At 46.1% G+C, this 27124-nt stretch overlaps 2 protein-coding genes across 4 annotated transcripts in view; both read right to left on the bottom strand.

The window, feature by feature from the left end:
* Positions 1–2159, bottom strand: part of atp1a2a (ATPase Na+/K+ transporting subunit alpha 2a) — a 44997-nt gene extending 42838 nt beyond the window's left edge. The window contains exons 1-2 of the mRNA XM_030402941.1: positions 1867–2159; positions 825–896 (exon numbers count right to left, since the gene is read on the bottom strand). Coding sequence (XP_030258801.1) covers positions 825–896; positions 1867–1878 — 84 coding nt within the window. The 5' untranslated portion in view covers positions 1879–2159. The remainder of the gene's footprint in view (positions 1–824; positions 897–1866) is intronic.
* Positions 2160–4658: 2499 nt separating this feature from the next.
* On the bottom strand, positions 4659–21826 carry mpz (myelin protein zero). 3 transcript variants are annotated; one of them, XM_030402970.1, is made up of 7 exons: positions 21589–21826; positions 19852–20018; positions 15699–15912; positions 14771–14900; positions 14226–14268; positions 8233–8262; positions 4659–7223 (listed from the first exon to the last, which is right to left on the bottom strand). In XM_030402970.1, exons 1-7 carry the CDS (start codon positions 21632–21634, stop codon positions 7212–7214), a joined length of 642 nt encoding a protein of 213 aa, XP_030258830.1. In that variant the 5' UTR covers positions 21635–21826; the 3' UTR covers positions 4659–7211. The 3 variants fall into 3 exon arrangements, with proteins under 3 accessions (XP_030258830.1, XP_030258829.1, XP_030258831.1); XM_030402969.1 differs by having other exon boundaries at positions 4659–8262; XM_030402971.1 differs by lacking the exon at positions 8233–8262.
* Positions 21827–27124: the final 5298 nt, after the last annotated feature.

Genomic DNA, 27124 nt, shown 5'->3' with positions numbered 1-27124 from the left:
GTCAGGACGGTGTCGAGCCCCTCCGGAATGAAGGGGCTCCTGCCCACGCTCGACAATAAGACAGAGAGAAATCCCTCCGAAATCTTCAGCTTTAGCAGAGGAGCACAATGAAAAACGCCGCTGCAAGTGATTTGGCCGCATCAACGACAAGCCCCAGCGTTCAGCAAACAGTTTGCCAGTTAGGCCTTATTTATATAACCCTACGCTCTTTATTGATCAGCAGTTGTCTGGCGGTTGTTTTGTAGGATTTCTGGGACCAAAAACGTGGGAAGCTAACAGGAGAAGCACACGAGGCAGGAGTAAAATGCGACGCTTAATAACCAGACTGCTCCTAAGTGTCGACCGCATCCAAGGAATTCTTCTCTTTAATCAGCCGAGGGCCAGCTTGATAATTGACAAGAGCAGCTTTATCAGAGATGCTGCGTGCAGCGAAACTTAGCCCAGTTTTCACGGGCATCGCTCGGCTGCATTTTGACAGCACCTCAAAGTGCTACGGCTCTGCACAAGACAAAAACTCTGCACTACACTGCTGGTGGCCCACAAATTATTCAGTATCTCTCTGAGTACAAAGAAGAGCAGCCAGAGGGTGGTAGAACAGATAGAAGAGGGCAGGCTGCCTTAGAAGTCATCTACAGCTGACTACACTAAGCAGGTTGGATTGCCATTCTGTTTACGGGCCACTGTTTTCATTTATGGCCCTGTTAAATAACCTGGTGTCTTCGGCATAACATTATTTGGGGATCGTTGGGGAGCAGCGGGCGATGGAATCAATCACCGGGCAGAGCGAGTGTGAGTCGGAGCAGTGACAGCTTGTTTTTTCTTACCAAGGACACCTCCTTCTTCAGCTCATCCAGGTCCCTGTCCTTCTTCCTCTTCCCTCCATTCTCGGCGCCACACTGGAGGGGGAAGAGAGATAGAGAGAGAGAGAGAGAGAGAGAGAGAGAGAGAGAGAGAGAGAGAGAGTATCACACATCAGGCCCGTAGGCTATCATCCCGAACCTCCACGGGAACTAAGTGGGAGAAAAGTCCCATGCTTGTAGACACAATGTGCCTCGCCATTTACATTCACAGCCACGTATTACAACATCAGGGAAAGCACAATGGACTTTGTGTACACTGGTTCATTTCAATCTCCCGGTACTATTGGCAAAACCATTTACTGAATATGGAGGAGACATTTTTTATTATTATTTTTTTTTCCTCAGAGCGAGTTCCTCATTTGTGTGAGCGGCAGACTGTGTGTGTGTGTGTGTGTGTCAAGAACAGTTGGGAGAACGGTGCATCATGGAAATCATCTGCTGCTGTCAGTCTCCTCTTAGCAGCACGTGTGCATGTCAGTGAAGGAGGGGAAACGCGACGGGAGCGAGGGGAGAGTGTGAGCAAGTGACACAGTGAAAAAAGTAATCAGAAAGAGCCAAAGAGGGAGCACAGAGCCGGTGGAGTGCCTGAAATGTGTCTGGCATAGCAATTTCCCCCCACTGTGTGTGAGGAAGATTACCAGCCTGTCCTCCCATAAAGCTAAATGGAATGGGCCTGATGGAGAATAAAAACAAAATTACGTAATTACCCAAGTAAACAGCAAGCCGGGAACAAAACTTATTGAGGGGAAAAGCCATCATCCAAAGATGTGCCCTCTTTACAAGAAGAGGCATCCTGACGCTCAGATATCAAGCCCCTTCAGACTTGTGTAGAAACCTCAGTAATTTTCCATGATGCACGTCAACGCCATATGCTGTCACTCGACATGAGCCACAAATGGAATGCCACAGTTCTGTTCATTACATGTAAGGAAGGGCTTGAGTTTAATGAATAAATAAATTAAAAAAAAAAGTTTTTATAGGTTTTTAAGAAATGTAGAGAACTCACCCCTTTCCCCATGGTGGATGTCCGTACGTCGGCAGGTTAAATGTGAAGGACATTGCTCAGGGGCCCTGCCACAGCTGAGACCTCCCGCCCCCATTTGTGGGGTGCGCTGGTGGCTTTTTTTGGGCCTGGCTAACCCCCACACCAAACATCCCGTTCCCTCTTCTTCTTGCTCCCTCCTGTCAGGGTAACCTGAGACAGACACACACATACACACATACACACTGCTCCCCACCACTCCATTCCTCTCCCAGTCCTTCTCTGCTCACACAAAAGGGGTTTCTGTGTGTGTGTGTGTGTGTGTGTGTGTGTGTGTGTGTGTGTGTGTGTGTGTGTACCTGCACCTGCTCAATACGTCCAACAGCCCCGTACACACAACAGCCACATGGTCCTGCACAGCACAACAGCACATCAATCACTGCTGTCAGCGCAACAAATGAAATCATGCTGTGTACATAACAGGCAGCTTTTATAACAAATGTGATAATGAGGGACTGATATCAGCCCTTTGCGACGTACCATAAGATCATCGCAGTGATCAGCGGTTTGGATTCTCCCCACAGATTGTATTCCTCTGAAAAAAATTGATAAACCACTAAACCACATGTGAATTGATCCTCGCAGGTGAATTGTTTGTTATCTTTTCTTTTGCTTAGATTCCAATTGAGCCAATAAAATGCTTAGAAAAAAAAGGAAATAGCCAACATATGTACAACATAAGGTGGTTTATCACTCCGGTGCCCACTCAGCAGATGCAGCCGATGATCCTGCGACAGATCAGCACCAAACATCTTCTCCCTAGTCGCTGATGCTTTTGGAGTTGATTTTACGTTTTGGACTCTTCCCATATTGCAATCCTTCCAGTTATGTATGAGCTGTATACTTTGATGTATGTTTGAGCACATGCAGTGTGCTACTTTCAGGGCTCCTTCAAAATGTTCTACTGCTGAAGGGTTTGTTTACTTGCCTGTTTGTCCTTGTCACTAGACTTCAGCATTTGTTCATGGTGATAAATATGAGTCAGTTTTTTAGTACATTTTATTAGAAAGAGTAGAATATAAGTTTTTAGCTGTAAGATAAGTCTAAGAAGTTAGCAAATAGACCAAATTGAACCTGAATGGGTCAAGCGCTCCAAAAATGAGAAAAGCCAACATCACGTTGAGCTAGATTGTAGTTTCTAAACTTAATGGACTTACTTTTGAAAGAAAAGAGACAAATAGAATCTTTACTTTCAACTTCAGTCAACTTTACAATCGATAAAACACAGCTCATCTAATTTCAATACATTAAGGGGTTTTGCGCCTACAGCCGCTAATGTTAGCTACATTTAGCGAATGACTGATATTGTTCCGTGTATTTTAACATGTCACAGATAAACATTTAAATGGTTTTATTATTAAGGTCGACAAACAACTTACTCAAGACGTATTCTGGAAACCTCAGTGCCAGTCTCGTGTAATTATCACTTGTGTCCACAGTTCAAATGTCTTAAAGCTGTGTTCTGGTTGCAAGTCGTGTAAACACAGGAAAACTGGCAAATGGTTATAATTTCACCGCTTACTGATTGATCAGCAACTGAATGGTCTGAGAAATCGGACTAAAATTGAAGGTAAAATAACCCATGTGAGCTGCTCATAGGCCACAGCTAACGTTAGCATTAAACCACTTCCTAGCCAGCATTTCTGTTGGATTGCATCACATGTGTTTCACTTTCAGGCTTAAAGACTTGTGTTGATATTTAGGTATTAATTAGGCTTTTCCTATCATATCCTGGAATACTATCAAACTTTAAATTTAGCTAGGATCTGGCTGAACGCTAACGTTAGCTAATCGTTAGAGATATGTTGTCTTTGAAACGTGACTCAATGTTCCTCCAGATCTTCATTTCCTATCACCTTCCAGTTACTCATCAATGGGAAAGCGGCAATAGCATAGCATTTTCCCAGCATTCAAGCTTCCCACCCTGACGTCAGAGGAAAATGAGCACCGAGTGAATGTGGTCTGTACCGATCGCACAACCATGAGTGGTACCAGTCTTCTCATCATCAAGTCTTTTAATCACATACACTCTTGCAACTTTTATGTGAAGGATTCTTCATGGCAGCATCAAAACAGACAGTGCGTCAGACAGCATGCCATCACCCCCTCAGCCAGGCCTTCAGGTGCTGTAGCTGATCAGGTCAGTGGGCATCAGTTAAACACTGTGGTTGTACTGTGTGTGTAACTGTGAATATGAAGCAGAGCACTTCTGAAAAGGTTATATATGCTCACTGAACCCAGCCAGCATGTTAAGTCAGAAAAAATTAAGCCTCTCGGTAAATTATACCTCACTCTGTCACCCTGTGAAATGTGAAAAGGTTGCTGATGGTCACTGAGCATTTATTTTCAGTTCATCATCATTACTTTTAGCTAGTTGGGTAACAAAGGGCAGCAAGGGGTGAAACCATTTCAGCTCTCACCTGCTGCCACAACACAGAAGTTTAATTCTGAAACCAATTCCCTGTATGTTTAAAAGTAAAACACCTGCTGGTCCAAATTACATCCTCTGCAATGTTCTTATTTTGTATGCAAATGTCTTTAGATAGCTAATAAGGCTGGTGCTATTCCATCATCAGTTTTACTTTCAAGCCAGCCATCAGAGAATTCAAATATTTCAAATGGGGGATAATTCATTTTGGAAGGACTTCCTCCTTTTGAAAAGTTCATGAAAGCATATCTTGGCAGAGACATTCGTGACAGATTTCCACAATGCATGGGACTTGGAACTGGAAGAAAAGGACTGCAGACATTTTCAGCTGGGTTTACTTTGTCCTCTGTTGACAACAGCTGCGCTCGGGGCTTTTATTTTTATTTACGTTCTCTTTACAACATATTATACAGAGTCATCAAAAGTCGTTAGTGCTCTGGAATTATCGTCAAGCATTAAAATAAATGTAAAAAAATGTAAGAAGCTCCAGTCATTTCAAATAAAGGAATGTTACTGTGCAAAACTGACTAAATTCAGTTCATGATACATACAAAACACTTTTTAAAAGGCGGTTTTAAAGCAGTGTCTTATGTCAGGTGTCTGTGTGGCTTTGCGGAAACAAAAAGAAAACATTCTAACTGATCCATGCGACTGGATAGTTAAACAGCGACTAGTGAAACAGATCTCCAGTTATAAAGATGTGGATTTTTAGCACCTCCATTTCCGTTATGAATTTTAAAGGAACATTCAAGTCTACTATCAACCCTGCATATCAAGCACGTAGATCACAATCCATCTTTGGCTCAGGGTTAGAGGAGGGAGCACCTTTAAAAGAAAGCTCTGGGGGGGAGAGCAGGCTCTATCTGTGGTGATACATATGGATTTTTGGCTTGGCTTAACACGCCAGATAAGTCTCTTCGTCCCAAAGCTTTCTCCCGCAGCAAGCACCTTCCTCCCCCTTTTTTCTCTCCCCAGCCGCATCTCGCCGAATCTCAGGCTAACCGAACCCTTATCCGCCCCTTATCTCATCTCTGACACCGCCTCGGTTTAATTTCCCTTCGTCTCGGAATAAAAACGCGCACCGAAGGGACAGCCACACAGTACCATCAATAACACAAAAGGTCAGAAATATAATGACATATTCCATCGGATGCGATTACATTTCTTCCCTGCCTCGATAAACATGTTCTTACATGTGTACGCATGTAAAAAAATGTCTCAGAAAAACATTATTTGCTTTACTTAGGGTGATATACAGTTGTTGGTTGTTGTTTTTTTTGCTTTATATCAAATCTAATTTTTAACAAGACACACATATACATAAAACACGCATCGTATTTGCGACCGGAAGAGAGCTAGCTGGATTATAAATTTCCGTTTGGCGTCTTCAGTGAGAACTAAAGGCGGATTTCTGCCCATGTGTTCGCTTCCACCGCCAGTGAGGGGCAGAGGAGAGCATTTTGGCATTCGAACCAGCAGAAAAAAAAGACAGTAAGGGGTCGGAGGATGGAGGGCTGGCAGGGGACGTGCCTCCAGGGGAGGCGGCGTTTTGAAGGGCAAGCGAGAGGGCGAGAGGGCGTTCGTCGATCACTGGGCAAGACCGAGGGAGGGGAGAGTGATGTCTGTCACCGAGTTCGAAAGAGAGAAGAGGAAGAACGAGGAGGAGGAGAAGGAGGGAGGACAGAAGAGAAAGGGAGAGAGAGGAGAGAGGAGCAGAGCATTGAGCTGTAGGCCTGGCAGTCAGATAAGGAGAGGCTTAAAGAGGGGAGTGGATTGTGTATAGGCCTTTTCTGTGGGGGAATAATGCAGTGCCGAGTCACCAGACGACAGGAAGGAGGAAGAGATAAAAGATAAGGAAAGACTTAAGGACAGAGAGAAGGAAACAGGGCTTTGGAGAGAGAAGATGAATCCCAAGATGGGCGCAGAGATGAAGAGTGAATAACAGAGGAGAGGAGACAGCAGAGGAGGGACAGAGGGAGATGCAGGGAGAGATATCTGGTTGCCAGCACGTGCTCAAATAATTAGCCCTGGGTTGGTGTGGAGAAACGTGCGGGCGGATTAACTGGACCTAAAATAACTCTTGCGAGCGCAGAAGCTGCACCTCTTCCTGGTAAATGCTTCTGTCGGACTCCTCAGAGCGTCCACCAGCCCCTCGGGGGCCGTGACGTCATTCCAGGTTGTCGGTCACCGGCCGTCGAGTCGACAGCGGACAGCCTCGTGGCGCAAACAGAACAGCGAGCGCCCCCCCCCCCCCCGCCTCTTTCTCGTTCTCGCCTTCCCCTCCCCCGTAGGCTGAAAAATGTGCAGCTGTTACAGTAAGCCTGTACGCTCTTATAGGGCCAGAAATAGCCCCCTTTAGCCGGGGCAGGGACATGGCGACAACCTCCATTAGCTCAAATGTGAGAGGATTGAATCACCCCGAGCTCGAGGGCTTGAACCTCTATCTACGCAGGCTGAGAGCAGGAATCATATTTCTCTCCCACTATCACTCTCCTCTCCTTCTCTGTCTCTCTTTTTCTCCAACTGAAGTCCAGAGTGCACTCGCAGCTCCGCTCAGTGTGTGTGATTGAGTCGTAAACATTAAGGGGGAAGATTCAGGGGAGGCTAAACACAGAGGGATGTCTTTCGGGTTCCTCTTAAGGATGTTATGTGCGTAGTTAGGCCCTAAACAGTTTTACAGTTTGCCCAATGAGTGCATACGGGGGTCTCCGGTGAGACGTTGTAAAAATTATTTGACACTGTTGCCGCTGATATAGTAGGACTATTCTTACAGCCAGTGCTGCCTTGAAAGAGTAGAGATAATGGGAAATAATGGGGGTCGCATCAGGCTGGGCAGTAAAGGAGGGAGCAGACTAGAGGAGTGGAGGCAGTCATGGAGAAGTCAGACCTTTATCTATAGGAGAAAGAACAGGAAGAGAAGAGGGAAGGGAAGTGAGAGAAAAAGAGGATAGAGCGGTTAGCATATAAATCACTTCTGTAATCTGAATTAACAAGAAAGTCAGGAAATTCACAGGGAAAGAGGAAGAAAAGGGACAGGAGAGGAAAAAGAATGGAGATCAGTGTGAAGGGAGAAAGTTAGAGTTTGACACGGCGCCGCTGAAAAAAAGCAAATTGGCTTGTCCCCGTAGCTTGGGATTTCGTGATGCGTATCGGACGCACTTGGAGAAAGCTTTTCTTTTTTCCAGTGGATAGGATCACAATGAAAGGAACCAGAAAGGCAAAACCCGGGGAGCAGCTTTTTTAGATTTTGTTATCAAACCCAGCCGTCTTAGGGTCTCGCTTCAAATGGCATATCTTATGACCTGACAAAAGTGCTCAGGGTGCCAGCTGGTGTAAGTGATTATCACGACATCTTAGATCTCAGCCCGTATAGCTTGGCTTACAGTATTCAGCCTGTGACAAGAGCAGATATGATTTGACTCATTTATTCAGGGACTCAGGTTGGCGTTGTGGTGGGCATAAAGTTGGTTTGTGGTTTAACTCTCCTGCCGTCTCCTCTATGGACTTCCCACGATTTTATCCTCAGCGGCCCCCCCCTTCCTCCCACCCCTACTGGTCTGTTACTTGAAGGTGAGCCGGTTGGCGAGCTGGGAGAGGAAGCCAAGCGGTTTGGACCTCCTTGTCCCTCCCTCGCCGCTGGGCTTCTCCTCCCCATTCGTGCGGGTCAGCTCCAGCTCGATGGTCATCAGCACCCGCCCTGAGCCGTCCTCCCCTCCTCCCCCCTCCTTCTCTGTCTTTCTGACTACGGTTCGCTGCGGCTGCTGCTTGGGCTGGGCCTTGGCCACCGCCTGGCGAACGGGCTGGAGCAGCCGGCCGGCGAGCCCGCCCCAGCCCCTCCCCGTATCCTATTTCTTATCCTTGCGTGACTCCTGCTTCTTCTTTTCCGAGGCGGCCGCCTTCACCTTGGAGGGGTCGGCGGGAGGCACGGGGCCCTGTGGCGGAGGAGGGAGAGGGGGTCGGGGGGAGAACAGGGGAGGAGAGTCACTTCAGGAGGAAAGGAGCGTGAGGGAGATAGAGAAAGAGGAGGAGGAGAAGGAGGACGAGGAGGAAGGTAGGAGAGGTGAGATGGGTGCGTTAGAGATGAGAGGATGAGAGATGGGGTTAAGCAGGACGGTTGGAGCTGTGTGAAGAGGAGAGAAAAACAACATTTAGGAGGAAGAGGAGGAGTTGGTGAGAGTCAGACATACAGAAAGAGAGAGAGGGGTGAGGAGGTAGAGAGACAGTCCTTTTAGGGGAGGGGGTAGCAAGTGAGAGGGGGCGGTGTCCAGAGCTGTAAGGGGGTGACAAAACAGGTAACCATGCGTTAGGATGGGACACAGTGGCAGGCAGGATCCATACACCTGTGACAACTGAGTGACAATTGATCAACACACACGCACACAAGCGCACACACACACACACAGTACCACCTATCAAATCCATACTCAAAGCAAAAAAGGGGAGAAAATCACCAAAGTAATCACTAAAAGCTGCTAACTGTTGCAGCTGTTGCATTGTTAGATCAGTTAGCCGTGCAGCTAGTGGTCCAGACTGTGAGCTTGGAACACCAGAGCAGTTTCAGTGCTTGGACTGCTCGCAAAGGAGCTTTGCACCAGGATGGGCTGGGCTAGCTGGTTAGCATAGAAACTTCAGTAGACATCTCTTGCACTACATAATATGTACATAATACATAATATGTAGAAGTTGAAGCGTCAACATGGTTATGTCTTCACATTCTGTTGAACTAAAATCTTACATGTTGAACTTTCAAATTCGATCATGTTGTAGACAAAATAGTTATTTTTAGATCTCTTATTTTTAGCCTCCCTCTTAAATAGACAGTCGAATCCGTTTGGTCAGCTCACGCACACTCGAGCCGACACGACACCACTGACCACGTCTGTGGTCGGCTCTGTCGTGTTTTCAGCTTCCACTTAGCTTCACTTCCACCTTGAATATAGGCATAGATTATGCAAATGTATGACATGGTGAGATGTCACAGAGTCACGGAATTAACGGTGGGACAACTGACGAGACGTTTTCCGCGGGAGAGAGGTGCTATTGTCGGAGCAGACTTTGGGCTTTTTAACTTTCAATAGCTGCTAAGTCTAATTTATGCACCCTTTTAATGAAAATACGTCCGTGTCAGATGATATAACCGTCACTGCCCACACACTGCCCTCCTTCCTGTCCATGTGTCCTTCACGTTGGTATGAATGTCAAATGAAAACAACCATTAGAAGGCACCGCCACGCCGCTCAGAGGTCCCACACAGGCCTCCACTTTATCTTCGCCACGGTCCAATCTCCTCCCTGTTCTGTAGGAACTGTTTGTCTCTGTGCCCGGGGGAAGTTAGATCATACAGATGTTTAAAACGTCTCACCAACTATTAACCTCTCCTCAAAAAGCTCTGCCGTTTTTTTTTTAAACTTCTTGTTCTTGTCTCACTTGAACAATTGGCCACATATCCGTAAGCTTTCAGGAAACGCGCAGAAGTACGGATGAAAGATTCGTAAAGTGAGGACGAAGGCTCTGTCTGTATTTATATGTCCACGTAACGTAGAGCATAAATGAGCCTTTACATGCACGAAAACCTATATAACCCTCTGATATAACCCACTGAAGTCAAGGAAAAAAACGGCAAAGCATAATACATGTAGGTCTCCTGCAACTAAATCATCTCAATGACTATACTTCAGTACGTATTTTATAGTGGAATAAGGCCATTAAAAAAGGCGGCTAAAACAAGGATTCTACGTAACCAAGATAATTTAACACCACACAAAAAATTCATAACCTCCTTTGAATTATTTAAAGCTTCTCTTGCTTTTAGGTTTACATTTCAACCCCTCAGTTTCAGTGTCTCACTAATGGTTATGCTGTTGTTATTCAGATTCCGCTCAGTTTTTTTCTTTTGTTTCCTTTCCCTCTCCTGTCTTTGTGGATAACTTTTCTCATTGCACAGACTCTAAATGCAGCGCCTTGTCGGGGCTGTTGAAAATAAGATGATGCGTCTCAAGGGCTTATACTGCTGACAGTCAAAATCTGTTCCAAACTTCTGCCTTTCAAACCAAATTTAGTTAGACACCTACTGTAAGCGCTGACTGTCCTGCAGATCGAATCACGAATGCATACTGGGTATCTAACACATTTAGACGTCGAGGGTTACACTAAAAACTAAATGAAAATGAATAAAGCTGAATTATTTAAGGGCCAGCTGCACTTCAAGGCATGCAGTGAGAGGGATATTTATTTTAAAATCATATAACGGGGCAATTAAATGAATAATTAAACCTTATAGAGGAATGGGAAACAAGCTGTAGATCTTCTGGAGCATGTCGATGTAGTCGTGTGGTCAGGGGGCGGGGATCTGCTCGGCTGCCCGTGCGATATTTTTAAGCAAAGGCCAGATATCAGCTGCAAATATTCCTCTAACTAGTTTATGTAATTCAGCCATTCACTCCCACTCATTCTGTATATTGTCTGTGCAGCGTCTAAAAACATCTCCGAGGAGAAAAATCTATAAAAGGAAGAGGAGGGAGGAGGAAGAGGGAAGTAAAGTGAGGCTTCAGTTGAGTATAACAAATCCATCAGGAAGGACTGGACAGAGTGGAGATAAGGTCAAGGTAACACTTAACTTTACAATTGCTGTATTCCAGTGCATTAACCTGTGCGTTAACCTATTGAAAAGCATCACAAGTGCACGATAATGCTCTGATGGGGCTTAATGAAAGTTCAGCCATACATTATGTAATGGTTTTCTCAACACTGTGTACTTTTCTTCCACAGGTTGAACCACAGGCCAGCACACTGTTGTAAGGTGTTACCGAGGACAGACGGAGTGAATGACTGAGCACGCTGGATCAGAGTTTTGGAGACTGGAATACTTCCCCTCTAATACATCAAGGTAGTCAACAGCGGAAAGCACACCAGGGGCTGCTTCTACCCACTGAAGCTTCGACTAATAATACCCCACTGATTGCATTAGAAAATTTATCATCTTTAATTATGCTCGGTGCAAAAGCAGCACGCACTCTGATGAGACAGCAATCGAGGCGTACACCGCGGCTACCATCCGGCTCGACGGGGCAGCTGTGCAGCCCATCCGGTGTCATTACCTTCGATCATACTTACATTGTCTCATACATCACTGCATTGTTTACCATTATGCATCCCACGGTAGGCTCCTTTTTTTTTTTGGTGCACTGTATTGCAGAGCACCCACGCTAATGACAGGGCTGCCTCGTAAACACACTCGAGCCTGCTTAGGCAGCATGCAGAACCACCCTCGTTACAGGGGCTGCACACACTTCAAAGGAATGGTCGTACAGTGGCAAAATAGGAGGGACGGGTGGGGAGGCAGATAGGTGGGTAAAGTGGCTGCGTCCCCGGCTGCATACTAAAGAGAGAGAGAGAGAGAGAGATGGTGACAGGTGGGGAGGGGAGATTGAGAGGTAGATGAGGAGTGAGAGGTAGTGATTTCCTGTCCAGAACCGAAGCTGATCAGAACCCAGAAGACCTGAGGAGGAAGAGGAGAGAAACTGGAGAGGGACGGAGGGAGGGAGTGAGTGAAGAAGGTGAGGGAGGATCGACAGAGGGAGTAAAAAAAAAAAAAAAAAGGGGGTGTAGGAAAGAGGGGAATTACAGACAGATAGATGCTTCTCATGGACAGCAAGGAAGTCAAAGGCGCAGAGAGGTGGGGAAGGAGAGGAGGAGGAGGAGGAGGTTGAGCAACTGAGGAGAGGGAGACAAGGGACCGGATAAAAGGAATGTCAATGAGAGAGAGAGAGGGGCGGAGTTAAGTAAAGTAAAGTGAAGTGAGCGAGGGAGGGAGGGAGGGAGGCAATTGGGGGATGGAGAGAAGAAGAATCGGTGGGTTGTGTGTGCGTGGTTGTGTATGTGTGTGTGTGGATCAATACCGAGTGCACTCAATTATCATTCCAGTACAGTATGTGTGTTCGTTCCTGTGAGCTTTCTTGTGTGAGCGTGTGTGTGTGTGTGTGTGCGTGTGCGGCTGCTCCCACAACTCCACCTAATGGGGAGTAGCACACACCACAGGGTTCCTTTGTCTCTCTGTCTCACTCACTCCCCCGTTCACTCCCTCACCCGCAGCCTTTTGGAGATTTGTAGTGCAAGCCCAGCAAACAGAAAGTAAGGAAGATGGCGAGGCTGATACAAAATTGTGTTGTGTCAGCAGAGCCGCCTAATAAGGGCTATTTGATCAAACAACCACTTATGAGCGCGCTATAAAATCCCACGGGTCCTCTGTGTGTGGCGTAGCCTCAAGATGAATCAGCTCTGAGGAAAAATAATAAATACAAATAAAACAAATAAATGAAAAAGAGGGGAGTGTGAGCTCAGATGGAGGAGCTGTTTTTTTTTTTTTTGCTGTATATTTCTCTCCTAAGCCAAGGCTTGCAGGGGAGTAACTGTAAATGACAACATTGTCAAATATTTCAGTGTCCTTTTGGCGGCGAGTTATTTATTCATATATGCACTGTCACCCGCCGCAGGCACTTGAGAGCAACCGACTGCAGCTCAAGAGCAACCTGACAATCATACGACAGCAGAAAGGAAAGGAGAAGACAGAGGGAGGAAGAGGGGCTCGGGGGAGATCAGAATGAGCGCACTCGTTTGAGGTGGGAGGAAGTGTCGGCCCTCGCTGCCGTCACACCGCGGGGTTTGAGCCACGGGGGCAAGATGGCGCACTCCTAACCAGAGGCGGCGCCCGCAGTCGTCGCTTCCACCTCGTCTTCACATTAGCTTACACCTGCGGCGAAATGACTCGCTGTCACAATGGCACCTTTGATCTTCCACCTCTGATATCGCCACACGTCTCTCATTCAAACGCTGATGTCTGATTCCGAAGGAACGCCTTGAACTCAAGTCCCTTGACTTCCCTTTTTTCCAATTATCAGCATGCAAGGCGTACAGTCGATTACAAAACACCCCCGCAACCATCCAGCCCCCACATTACCATGGAGTAATCAAACAGAACTTGCCCTGGTGGCTTGTATTCACAAAAGAATACAAGCCACCGAAATGTCTGATTAATCCACCACTTGAGGCTATCACACTCCCATGAGGGAAGGAGGAGGAAAAAAAATACCCCAAATCCTCGGCGTGCAGCAGTTTAAAACCACTGATAACAGCCCAGACCATAATAGCACAAGTGATTATCATTTGACTGCCAGTGAGCGAAATCAGCAGCTCCTGTCCATTTACCAACCGTGAGCAAATCACTGGCTCCATTCAGTACGGCAATAGCATTAGGGCCGTGACATGGCCTTGGCCATTTCACAGTCGCTGGTTTGATTTTTGCCCTGTGGCTGTTTACTTGCTCTGTGCTGTTTGGCCCCCTGCGGGCGCTGAAGGAGGGGTGAGGACCAGAAGAAAGAGAGAGGAGGAACGGCAGGGGCTTGAAAGCACCTCAAACGCTGAGATGGCACTAGAATTTCAACAGCATGAACACTGTTATTAGTGTTTGCCGGGCTCAGTTTGAATGACATGTTATTTTGTTGTTGATATGTTGCTGCGAGGAGGAGCTGGCTAAGTGTGCGGACGTATTGGAGCTGTTTGGACCGGCATTGGGGGAATGCGATTATGAAACTGTGCCGTTATGCACTGTCATGTCGGATGTGTGCTATTGTGCAGCTGCTCTGCCGCAGAATAGATGAATATTCCTTCTGACAACACGTTGCTTGAGCCTAACAAATACTCAAACACTGAATGCTATTATAATCGCTCCAAAAGGATGTCATCTTAATATTTAGCGCCCGACTATGGCAGCAAATTGAGCTGTTGCATTTTGGTGTTGTCAACTGGATGTGTACATGTGACGCAAAGTGTGAGAGAAAGAAGAAGTGGATGAGGTGGAAGAAGAGGGGATGTGGGGGAAGGAGAGGAGGGAACTTGCCTGTCTCTGCTGTGATCCCTCTTTCTTTTTCTTGCCATGTTTGCTGGAGGGGACAAAAGAAAGACAATGTCAGGATGTCGAATCTATCTCTCCCTCCAGTGGTCACAGGGCAGCATTGCCTGGCAGCCATCATAAAGAGAACATCAACTTAATCTACCGGCCCTGTCTCAAACACAGCCCCCAGGTGCTAGATGCGTAAAGATCTCATAAGATTGGATAGGTAGAGGCGAGATGATAGATCCATCATCTTCATGATCTAGTGGATTATCCACTCAGAGGCTTTCACTCCACCACTATTAATCATCTTGCTTTGGACCTATGCAGTACTGTTTTTAGATTTAATCAAAATGAGAGATCATTATCGGTCTCTTTCCAGCAGACTAATTTCAAAACTAAGCCTTGAACACCTAACCAAATCAAATCATGGCAGCTATGCCAGCTTGGCCACGCAGGTGTCGATGCCAGGGATCGGCTCCGGCTTCTGCTCCAATCCCTGGCACAGACCTGACTGGCAGAGCGCCGCCGGCCACAGGCCGGTCACTGACCTGACACTGAGGCTGAAGACGCGGCGCGCCACCAGGAACCTCATCAGGTAGTAGATGACAACAATGAGCACCAGCAGGCCGAGCACCACCCCGATGATGGCTCCTGTGATCACACCAGCCTGGATGGGCACTGTTGGTGAAGAGAGGGAAAAGGAAAAGAGGAGTGTTGAATACAGTAAGAGGAGAGTTTAAAGAGTGTTCAGAAGAAAAAAGGCAGCAATGAAGAAAGAGAAACCAATAGAGCGTTGAGAGGGAGAGGGAAAGATGTTGTCATAAGAAAGGGGAAACTGAGGGCAAAAGAAAGCAAAGAGACAAAGCTGGAAGGAAAGAGAATGAGAGATGAAAGTAGAGTAGGAAAGGTAAAATAAAGGTTGAATGAAAGATGAAGAATACAAGTGCAGTAGAGGCGGAGGAGGAGAGATAAGGTAGAATAAAGGTGAGAGCAGTGTAGAGTCATGGAGGGAGGCGGGGGAAGGGACAGTATGAAGGAAGACGAAGGAAAGGGGGAAAGAGCAGAGAGATGGGAGGAGAAGTGGAGGAGGCGAAGGAGAAAAGGAGCGAAAGGGAGGCAGTGATAGCGATCTCAAATAGAGTGAGAGATAAAATTGTAATTGATTTCATTTAACGGGAGGTGCAAGGAATTCTAAACGAGGCAGCGCGACGACTGGTCTGAACACAGAACTCACTCTCGTCTGATGTGCAGCGCAAATTGAGATTAATTTCAGAGTTTGGAATGATTATAACAACAATTGAGAACAGTTGGCCTCTGATGAAAAAAGAATCACCAAAATATGGCCATATGGGCTCAGTGGAAATCTAATGAGCAGACACAGATGTAAGACAATGCAGGCATTAGACTTTACATACGGGGAAATTTGATTTAACTGAGAAACCCCCACAGGACTCCCCATTCTCCCCTCCGTCTCACCCTTTTCAAAGACCAGCAGGCGGACGCTGGAGGGCCGGCCCACTATGTCAGGGGGGTTCTTAGCGTCGCAGGTGAAGGTGCCGTTGTCGTTGAAGTCCAGGTTCTTGAGCAGGATGGAGCCGTCACGGCGGCCAGGGTTCCCCACAAACTCCAGCCGGTCCCTGAATGGCCCCTTGTTGTCGACATAGGCGACCCCACCGGTGTAATGGAAGATCTGTAAAGAAGACAGAGGACATAGTACTGCTTGTTTTATGGTCCCTCTGAAGCATTTGCATTTGTATTGCTTTTTTGTGAAAGCCTATTGCTTGTTGCACCCTGTGGTGGTTAAAGTTGCATTCATATTTTATTATCGTGTACAGGATGGTTAGAAAAGTCTAGTCTACACAAACAAGTAGGGCTAGTATCAAACTAAAGTTCCTTTCATAGCATTGAAGAAGATCTCTCTGTAGCACTGATTATTAAAATCTGTCACTTACAAAAGGTTGAAGTCAAATTTGGTTTTATTTGTACTCTTGCTACTTGTTTTTTGACCAGATTGTTATTGATTTAAACCAGATCTTTGGTGGGTTTTGGGGGTCTTGGAAGTAAATTCCTTACAAAGTTGGCATGACAACAGTTGCTTATTTAAACGTGGTTCAGGGCAACTTTGTCAGTCTTTTAGAGTCATATCTGTGCACAACTGGCTCTTTAAGATCTGTGTCTGGCTCTGAGAACTCCTGAGGAAAACTGCCTGATGTTTGAGCTGTTAAATGCTCCACCATGTTCATGCGATATAGTAGGTGGGTACTATCTTTCTGCCTTATGATCTTATCCGCATGGTGTATAGTTTTTTGTTTTTCTCATTGGAACGCCCTTTGACGCCGGACTAATGCTACTAGATCACCAAAAGTGAACTAAAACAATGAGCTGAAAGCTTCTAAAGCACGTCCCACAGCTTCATACAGAGGGAAACAACAGATCAGGTGCTAAGTACACATTACACTCAATGACTGTATATAAATGTGGGCTGTCAAAATTAACGCATTATCGCAAATTTCTCTAATGGCGTTTTTTGACGATATGTTTTTAAGATTTACGCTTGCATGTTTCGACCCTCGGTCCGCCCCTTAACTGGGGAAAATCAGGAAGCGATGCTGCAGTAACTTTGTGGATGGCAGCAGAAACAAACCTCCTTGAGCAGAAATGGCTAAAGAATAGCATTTTGTGAATGGCAAGTCCAAAAATGGGGGGAGGGGGGGTGGGGGGGTGTCCTAGTGGCTGGCTACAGTATAGGTCATAAACTCCACCTCTTCCATGTTAGTATATAAGACATGGCCCAAACTAACAATTCACATCAATAAGTGAACGTCAAATGAGTTCATTGGTGGGTGTATTGTCAGTACTCTAGCAAGATGGCAGCACTTGCATCTGGGATATTTTGACTTCATTTCCGTACAGTGGGAGGAAGTTAAGACGTGTCATCCATCCTCAAACAGATCAGTGATAACACTTCATGGATCCAATGTTGATATATAACACTGTTTAGTACTATTAATCAAGATTTTGCCAATCACAGCCTTTTTTTTTTATTCAAAGTTAAGGCACCATTTATTTACCTCCAGATGTTCTGTCCGTTTGTTGGCTGGTTGGTTTGTCAGCAGGATTACATTAAAACCACCGAACAGATACACACAAAACTTGGATGGAGGATCTCAGCCCAGAATAGACCTCATTAACTTTTGGTGTGGATCAGGAAACCGGAACGGATCCGGGAATTTCCCCCACTTTACTTAACATTGCATTTGTCAACATTTTTGTAGATAATACACTGATCTTCATGAAAACAATCAGACGCATTTAGGTGGCTGGTCTCTATTAGCGAGTAGAATTTGACGCAGATCCTGGATCTGGTTTGGTAGTTAGGTGGTTTTGAATTCAGAGTAATGCAGGGTTGTCGAGTTTAATATTGGATTAGGCTTGGCAGAATTAAAGAGGGGAAATCTGAACGATATCCGAACGATATCCAGCCCTACAAAAGTCCTCTAAAATGGCAGCCAAACTAAAAGCTAATTGATTTCGGGGGGAGCCTTAATGGGCACTGGGGCACAATTGGGCTAAGCAGGGGTGAGCACTAATGCTTTCACAAGGTCAAGGTCAAATTTGGTTGAATTTGTGGTAAACAATGACTTTACAGTCGTCTAATTGAAGTTTTGGGGCCCGTGCAAACACAAATGAAAGCCATCCATAAATTCTGCACAGCCCTCTACGTGGAATGATCACGCAAGGAGCCAAATGCAACATTTTAAAAGGACAATTGCGCCATGAAAACAGACAGACGTATGAAACTGTAAATCTGTCCGGGCGTGTGAAGAAATGAGCGACAGAAGATAAGTAGAAAAAAAAAGAGAAGAGGAATCCAGTTTCAAAGTGAGGGCACTGCAAGAGACGGATGAGAGCGAGGGAGGTGAGGGGAGGAGATAATGAGAGAGGAGGGGAGGCACAAAGGAGGCAGGGCCAGGGAGGAGGAGATTAAGGGAGGTGGACAGAGGGAGGCGCAGTCAGGACGGGCAGATAGAGAGATTAGAGAGATGGCAGAACGATAAGGGCAGGGAGAGTGAAATTAAAGAGCAGCGGGCAGCGAGGCTGCGAGAGGAGCGGGGAGATTAGGAGAGAAAGTTTCTGTGCGCTTGTTGTCTCTTTTTTTAAAAGTCTATACATGAATACCGCGCTTAAGTGTGTGTGATGACATTTTAGATATCCACAGGCATGTGTTGATCAGATTAAACCAGGATTCCTTTTTTCGATGATTTAAAGTGTCAAGAAAAATGCATTCTAAAAACTCGGGAATTTTTCTCGATCCAGTTGGAAAAAGATCAGCCATGTTTAAATCCCAAGATCACGATATTGAAGTGTCCTCACATTGATCAGATGACTTTTTGTAAAATAGTTTCAAGGGCTTCTCTTTCAAGGGGCCACAAATCACGCCATGTGACATCAGCACGTCACCCCTCCTCTGAGTTAGTTTCTGTCCCTGCTCGTGCCTGGTAGAGTGGGGGCGGCGAAAACAAAAAAAAAATCTTTTGGCAGAAGAGGTAGCCATTGTTGGCGAGTCTGCGGCCCAATTCCAAACAGATCCCTATACACTCCCACTCCGGACAGAGTGTGACTATGTGGAGTCCTACTCGCCGCTGTCTTATCTTCACTATCAATAGGTCAGGTCCTCGGCCCCTCTACACAAACTCGCAAACGGAAAGTGAAAGTGGGTAGGGGGAGTGTGAAGGGGCCAGTTTGGAGGTGGGAGTTTAATTTCTGTTGCTACGAAACACATTTTTGTATTTCCTTGCTGATACAAGGAACATTCACATAGAGCGGTGCTATCAAACTACAGAGCAGCTATTACACAGCACCTCAAGCTGTGAGACTCCTCAGCACTCTGCCATAGGAAACAATTGTAAATGTATGACTCATCCTTCAGAGATGAGCTGGAATCAAACCCGGAGACAGGCTTTGAGATAGCTACACTAACAGTAAAGAAATAGCCACTCCTCTGCTGATGGTCTCATTTGCTTATGTAGGTAATACAGAGCCACCTGTATCAGAGACTGCTTCATCACCAGTTAAACACTCGCTGCAGTACATTTGAATATTTATCTGAATCTCCTTGTATGTAAAGAAAGATTAATGTCAAGCAGAAGAGCATAACATCAGAATTTAATTTCAGAAAACAAAGAGACAAAGAGTGTTTACCCTAAATATTTGGCACTTTAGCTGCTAGATTCCAAACAACATCTTCACCAACTTATCACTAACTATGCAGTTTGGTGCAGGACAGGTCGTGTGCAGTTGATTTATCTGAGCTCATTTACCACAAACAGCTGCCTGCTGCAGCGGAAAATGATGCCGATGAGAAAACAGTGAGCTTAAATATGAACTTTTTTAAGAGCTGACATTAAGTTTGCACCGTAACAATCTCATCAAGTGCAGCTTTAATGTTGATGTGACTGATGTTGAAGTCTTTATAGAGATTTACTGATTACTTTGTGACAGGAAATTTGACAGAGAGGCACATTTTCTTCACAGGGATGTTAGTACACCCATCTGTGTGTGTGTGTGTGTGTGTGTGTGTGTGTGTGTGTGTGTGTGTGTGTGGTGTGTGTGTGTGTGTGTGCCTTACAGAGATGGAGTCCCGGGAGCCATCGGGCCTGTAGGTCCAGGAGAAGGTGACGTCCTCAGAGGTCCAGCGCCAGGAGAAGAAAGAACAGGACAGCCGGATGTCGGAGCCGATCAGGGCGTGGCGCTCCCAGCCGGTGTAAATCACTATGGCCTGGGACTGCTCAGGCACTGGGAGACACAGAGCACAGAAACACAACCATTAAACTATTACAGGGGTTCAGCCTGATTCAGGTTTAATATTGCCTTAAAAACTGTAATTCCTACATAGTCTGATAACTAGCTGTGGCAGAGGTTTGTCAAAATTGCAACCCTCTGAAAGCAAAACAGCAAAAAGTTTGCGACATGATTTGACAGAAAAAAATGCCTGTCTTCAAAATACTAATGATCATATATCCTTGTTTACTTACACTAAAATTCTTACAGCCTCATACGTGACGTAAATACACTTCACTGAATGGGATTTTTCTTAAATCACCGCAATCCTGAACATTTTTCAACCCCTATACTGTCATCCCAAACAATACAAAGCATCAGTCAGATTATCTGTTTTTAGTCTTCTCCTTGAAATCAGTAAAACATACATCCACACACTTTGGTATGCACCCCAGATCCACCAATAAACTGCACATTTAGTGCTGTCAGAGCCCCCATTGACTCAAACATGCACTGAGTAAATATTTGGATTATTACTGGAGTATTGGTGCTTGTCTTCAAAAGTCAAAGGGGAACATCATTTTCTCCATTAATATGGATTATGTTGGCTAAATCATGTGCACTGTTTATGCTCGAATAATATTTAATGATCGATGTTAATTTGGTTTTGGCTGCAAAATCAATATTTTACTTCCCTCGAAAATGCACTCAGCATCTCAAACAACCAGCAGAGCGCTGGGAGCCGCACACCCCCCTGCCACTCTGACATCAGCCCTGAACAACATCGTTTGTGTATTGTTCGCTTTCACTCACAACGTGTGCGTTTGCCACCAAGAAGTCGGGGTACTCTCACAGCTTCGCTCGCACTAATGCCCCTAAGTGATCTGGAGTTCTGAGCCTCTCTTTACACCCGCAGAGTAAAGGTTCACAGTTCTCACTGCAAGCGTCCTTGAGTGAACGCCGTTAGAGCAGCCAGCCTCCGCAAAAACCTGTCAATGAAATCACGCCTGACATTTTTAATTAAAAGTCTGACAAAAACTGCAAATATCTTGACAGGAAGGGAGCGGAGAAAAGCAGTCTGCTCGAGTGAGAAAACCCCCTGTCAAGCCACAGTTTAAAAAGTCACAACATCGGTGGTCTTTAAGTTTGCAAGCGTCGGGACACTTGCTTTACAAGATGAGCACGGCTATGGCCATTCATTAAAATGCACCTACACATGAACAATATCCTCTGCAGGTCTCCTAAAGGCTTTAAATCAAATCAATAGGTAAACATTTAGATATTATACAAAAGGCTTTAGTTTAGTGTTACATTTCAATGTGAGATCAATTAACTCGCTACTCAGCCTGTTGACCCTTTTTATCATCATCAAGTCCATCAGTTTTCAGCTGAGCACTGCAGAAGAAAACACAGGAAAAAAGCTCTGCTCTTCACATCCTCATTTAACCTTTAACCCCGCATCAGAGGGAAGAGATAATTTCTACATCTCCGCCATCAATAGATGGAATTCACTGTGGGGTACTTTGAGAAAAGGAAACTGAGCACAAGTTCAAAGAAGATTCTTTCGTTAGTTTTTTTCTTTTACCTATTCCCAGGAGGACAACCGACGCCAGCGCCAAAAACGTCAGCATGGTTTCTGGCTTCCACGGAGCTCCCAAAAGACTGATGCCGCCGACAGGACCTGACAGGAGTCAGTCAAAGAAGATGTCCCACTCTGGAAGGGAGTGTGAGTGGAAGGAGGAGAGAGAAATAAAGGAGAGTGGGGATGCCAGGACAGAGGGCTTCAAAACAGGACAACAACAGAAAACCCACTGTCCCTTGGTTTATACCCAACCACACCCCTCGTCCAGGCCCGGCCCGGCCCATTCCTCCTCTCCACACCCCCACCACCCGTCCACCTCCACCCCCAACCCCTCCTGTCATTTCTCTCCATTTCACCCCTCATCAAAACAACTCGCGCACATTATCGTTTCAAGTGGAAGAAACACCAGCGAAAAAGGCACCTGTAGCTGGTGAATGAAGTCAGTAAATGGGCAACTTGGGGAGGATTTGCAAACATGGTGCGCAGCGTCACACCATGATGAATGTAGCGTGTGAGATTACACCCTCACTGTGATGCGACTGAGTTGAGAGGGAATGCTAATCAACGCTTGGCATGACGGCGTGAGCGAGGGTGTGTGTGACGGGGAATCATGACCATCTGCAGTCGCTCTGTATGTGGTAACTGCTCATATGTAAATACTACATGGGGAATGGCGGGAGGCCGTCTCGACCCATTTTCTGTCTGTTTACAGTGCAGGACGGAGGAGATCCTGCGGCGAGGTCATCCCAGTGCTCTCTCCTCCGTCCCCATCCCTCGCCCATCCTTCTCCCCTCTCCCTGCACTTTCACCGGGGTCCAGCGGCCCCAAACAAAGCCGCGACTCTTTGCTCTCTGTCCTCCCTCTCTCCAGATTCCTGCCGTTTGCTGACGTCTAGCACTTGGAGACAATGGAGAGAGGGGGGGACAGGGGCTGACTGGTGTTTGCCTGTCTGTCAATGGCGCTTTCTTCCTCTCCGGCCTCTCCCTTTCTTTCTTTTCTCTCCTCCTCCCTGGACAAAGCTGTGTATTCAAAGTTGCTGCGCCCACTCCTCGCTTTTCCAGTAACACGCAGACAAGAGTGTGGGGACAGACCTGCTATATATAGTTGGGTTGATATGAGGACAAGATGCGCTGGCAATGAGAGAGGGACGGGGGGAGAAAATGAGAAAAGAGCCCGCGGTGCGTCTGTGTGGACACGCTGGAGTGGGATCTCTGCAAAAGCCCCATTTTCTGAAGGCCTCATTCCATCATTTTGTCACATGTCATAAATATGCATTCATTTAGCCGCTGGCATAGTGATAGTGAATACATGCACAAATTAATGGTCTGCGGTACTCCTCGAGCTTCAGCAAATACGCAAGCTGGATTCACTTATTCTCAACATGGAGCGCAAACCATATCAGTCATGGTTTGACTCCTCCTACCCCTCCCCCTCCCCCTCCCCCTCGGGAAGGTATATATGATGAGAGCGTAAGAAGAAGAGGCACTCGACAGGGACGTCCACTTCATCCTCTCCACGTTGTTATTTCATTGAGACTACTTAACCAGCTTCCCTGCACTAAAATCTCCTGCACGAGGGGCTCTTGGCCGAGATAGTAGCAAAGCATTTAGCGACAGATCGACTTTTTCTTACATTTGAGACCGAGGCATAAATTCTTGCCACTTGTGATGAATCGCAACCACTCATTCTTCTTAACACCTCAAATACCCTGCTGACGGATCAGCCCAACAAAATGGACCATCTGCCAACTTGTTGGCGCCATCAACTGCCTAAGCTTTGGCTCGAATGTCTAAATCGCGACATCCTTAACAATTATGGCATATCCTGCCTTCAGGCCCCAGAGAAACAGGGGGATTCTTTATGAGCCTGGCAGGTGCAGAATGTGGCAAGAGCCCAAACTCGTCAGCACAGAGTGACGGTAGTGGCGGCAGTGGCTGAGCTTGGCAAGGAGAAACTGTATCACATATAGAGCGCGGGGCTCCCATCCCTTCAGCTGGCAGTGGTATAGCACGCTAATGTTGGAGGGGGAGAGCTTATCTGGAGCTAAATTATACAGAGAGTCGAGGTAGAGGAGAGGGGAGAGGTACCAGTGAGAAACAGAGAAAACTCTATCTGTAGAGCCATTTAGACATTTCTGCTAAATTATACATGAGTCCTCCGCTGCACTTCAGTGATATTGAGTTGGACAAGGCTTCATATCAATTGTTGTTATTAGGGAGGACTGAATACGTAAAGTACCACAGGCTTCAGCCGGCGTGTGAATGAAACCATCTCAGCTGTCTGCCTGTATAACTCATCAAGCTTGTTTTCATGGGCAGAGACAGTGGCCTCAGTTGCATTCGTCGAGGGCATGTCAGCAGACACCCGTAGAAATTTACAGAGCATATTTTTCCTCTGATATTGTAATTTTCTTTGACGCAGAATTATTTCCAATTGGGCCGGAGAAGAAACATACCAAGCGCTACATTCAAAAGACGAGGGATAATCACAGTCTGGGAAAGCGTTCTGTGCTGGCGGTGTTTGGAGCTCTTGTCAACTCCATCCATGTCTAATTTTTCTGCAGTGTTGAGTATGTTTGTCACAGCGCTGAGTGCAGCCGTGTTCACAAGGCTGGTTGGCAGATGTGCCGGGGGGGGGGGGGGAGTCTTTTTCAAAATGTGGAGGGGCTTCTGTGAATGAAGAGATGGTACTGCTCGAGGGGTTCTCGCCGGTCAAGACGGTGAAAAAAAGCGAAGGGACAGAGGAGATACACACCAACAGAGGCCGGTTCACACCAAGGTCATAAGACTAATGACTGTCAACAATGAACCAATGGAGTGCGCTGCAGTCTTACCCCCTTAAGCACAAGCCTCTCAGTGTGGGCCAAAGTGAAGCACTGACAAGTGGGGAACAACAACAGCCAGCGCCATCATAAACCAATCATAAAGTGGCCTCGTAAACGACTAGATCGGCTCTGAGTTTTGCTGCAGGGGTTGGATAATCAAGCGAAACATTTCCATAACCAAATAAGGCAAATGAGCCATGGCGAGCAATTGGCCAGAAAACTGTCAAAAGTTAAGGCTAGAAGGCAAGATTAAATATAAATACAGCAGCGTTATACCATCTAGGTTTTTATAATGAGACTCAGGTTAAAAGCCCTCCCGACTAAAAAAAGATCAAGAGCCGGAAACCAACACAAAAGATACAACTAGAAAGCTCCTGAGTGCATTTGCTATCTTAAGCGTTTAGAGCAGTGATTCTCAGCCAGGGGTACTTGTATCCCAGGAGGTACCCCCGCAGTGACTAGGGGGTTTGTGGGAAGATTGTAGAGAAGCTTGAGCATTAAAACAAATATTAGAACGTACAATTTCAATTGAAAACTATGCAACTCGAACGTCACGTGCAATGGGTGTGAAAACCAGGAGATGAAACAGGTAAAACTTGGGGAATAACAGTTCAATGAGCTAGATAAATGGTTGAAATAAATGTCGGTTGTCAGTGAGGCTTTACTTGAGTTCACCTGACAGGGCTGTGGGAGTTAGAAAGGTTGTGAACCGCTATTTTGGAAGACAATCATCTGCACTAGCTTACCGAGGTTAAGTAGCTCATCGCAGCTGTTTATGAACATCGTAACATTCAACTTATGTGCGTTTTTTGTCAGTCACACGTCAGTCATTTCGGCAAAAGGTCAAAAAACAACACACATTAATCAGCCCCGATATTAACAGGACAAACAGGTGAAGTTAATTATGTTCATCCACTTTGATTTACAATGGGATGTTCTGCAGGGAAACCTTGGGTCCCAGCATTCATGTGGATGCCATTCAACACTGCCATTCAAGCGCATTGACTTGCGAAACGACCTAACGTGGTTGTGAGTCCCCTCACAGCAACGCCTCCCCAGCAGCGCCCTGCACAGTCCAAAGAGTGGCCTGAGGAATGTCACAAAGACCTTAAGGTGTCCATCATCTGCCCTCAAAATTTCTCAAGATCCTAATCCAAACAGGCATCTATGGAACAAGGAAGCCAAGTCCAATCCACGGAGGCGCCAGGGATCGTTCTTGGCTCTGACCCATCGAGGCATGGAAACAGGAGCTCTGGGGGTGTCACAACTCCTGTGTCTGGCACCAGGGAGTTGCCGGAGAGTCCGCCGAGTCCCGTGTGTCACAAGGTCCAGCAGCATTGCATTGTAACAAGATGATCAGTAGTTTTATTTGCTTCACATGTTAGTCTACTTAATGTTGTAGCTGATGCAGGATTTTTTTTTTATGTCCAAGTGACAAAGACCTCCAGCAAACAGGACCTCAACCAGGTAGCCATTTTAAACCGAAACCGCCATTCCTTCGCCAAGGTGTTTTTTTAGGGATGGAAACACAGTTGTGTAGTTTGGTTCACAATGAAATATCTCACAAATAACTGGGTGGATTATTCACAAGCACTTATGGTTCCAAGAGGATGAATCCCAACGCCTGAGTGATCCCCGGACTTTTTCATTTAGCGCTTTTCCGATACTATTGTGTGAGTGGTGGATGTTTATTAATAACTTTTTGGTATATGTGTAACGCCTGCTGGTCTGACTATCTGTAAGGGAGAGGACCAGCAGAGAGGCTGACTGGAATATAATGCTGTTCTTGATCTTTCATGGCCTCATGACCTAAATCTTGCTAGCTGTCTTTTTTTTTTTTTTTTTTAAGTGTAGTAATAGTTTTGTAGTAATATCAGTTAGTTTATATTTCCAGGCAACCATCGCAACAGCAAGGAACGGATAAACAAATATAATTCCTTGTCTTCGCGTCTCATCATCCCCTTTCTCTCAAGGAGCATCAGTCAGCCTGAGATTGACTTGCACAAATTGGTTTGATGAAATGGATGCTGCGGTCACCAGACATTTGCATTTACCTCAAAGCACTGCTGTGTCCCAGTTCAACCTCACAGAGCAGCTGGCACTGCTTTAGACTCCTTTGTGGTATCATTTTTTAAAAGCTGAGTTTTTTTTTATCTAAGGCACGGACAAGCGAAGGCCTCCCAACACGAATGTGCTCTAAAGGGCATTTGAAAATGCTGTATTTTCTGATTTAACTTGGAGGTCCACTTGGCGCAGTAACACACAACTTGAACTGGTTCAGCTGAGCTGATGAAGTGCCCCAATGAGTCACACAGCGCATACAATTCTGTACTGTCTCTTATGTCGAGGACCTAAGACCTTGTTGGAGCGGAGACCGGAGCACGGGCGAAAAAACTCATATAAAGGGCCCAAAAAAAGAGGGGGCCTGACATCATCAAATCCGAAAGGTTACTGGCCAACGCTCGGCGCTCCTGCTCAAGAAAAACACTATTGATATTCCGTGGGCTCCGCAGGAGACAATGGCAGGGCCTGTCTCTCCCTCTCTCCCTCATAGCCTGGCATGGCAGAGATGTCACAGAGAGCACCAAACAAATGGATGGAGGGATAGAAAGGGATGAAGGGATGGGGAGGAGGAGGTTGAGGAGGAGAACAAACGCATTGTTCTCAGGGTGGAGAAAGGGGTATTGTGAACAAGACAGATAGCTTATGTGGGAG

This window comes from Sparus aurata, chromosome 21, assembly GCF_900880675.1.
Source record: "Sparus aurata chromosome 21, fSpaAur1.1, whole genome shotgun sequence".
Lineage (NCBI taxonomy): Eukaryota > Metazoa > Chordata > Actinopteri > Spariformes > Sparidae > Sparus > Sparus aurata.
The sequence above is the reverse complement of the archived record's forward strand: the minus strand, read 5'-3'. Positions and strand labels throughout refer to the sequence as shown.

Bases quoted from the DNA above. Each gene is read 5' to 3' on its own strand.
- mpz (XM_030402969.1), bottom strand. From the start codon at position 21,634: ATGCTGACGTTTTTGGCGCTGGCGTCGGTTGTCCTCCTGGGAATAG. The intron at 20,019-21,588 runs GTAAAAGAAAAA...TGTGTCTCCCAG, and splicing joins GGTTGTCCTCCTGGGAATAG to TGCCTGAGCAGTCCCAGGCC. The intron at 15,913-19,851 runs GTAAGGCACACA...TCTTCTTTACAG, and splicing joins GCTCCCGGGACTCCATCTCT to ATCTTCCATTACACCGGTGG.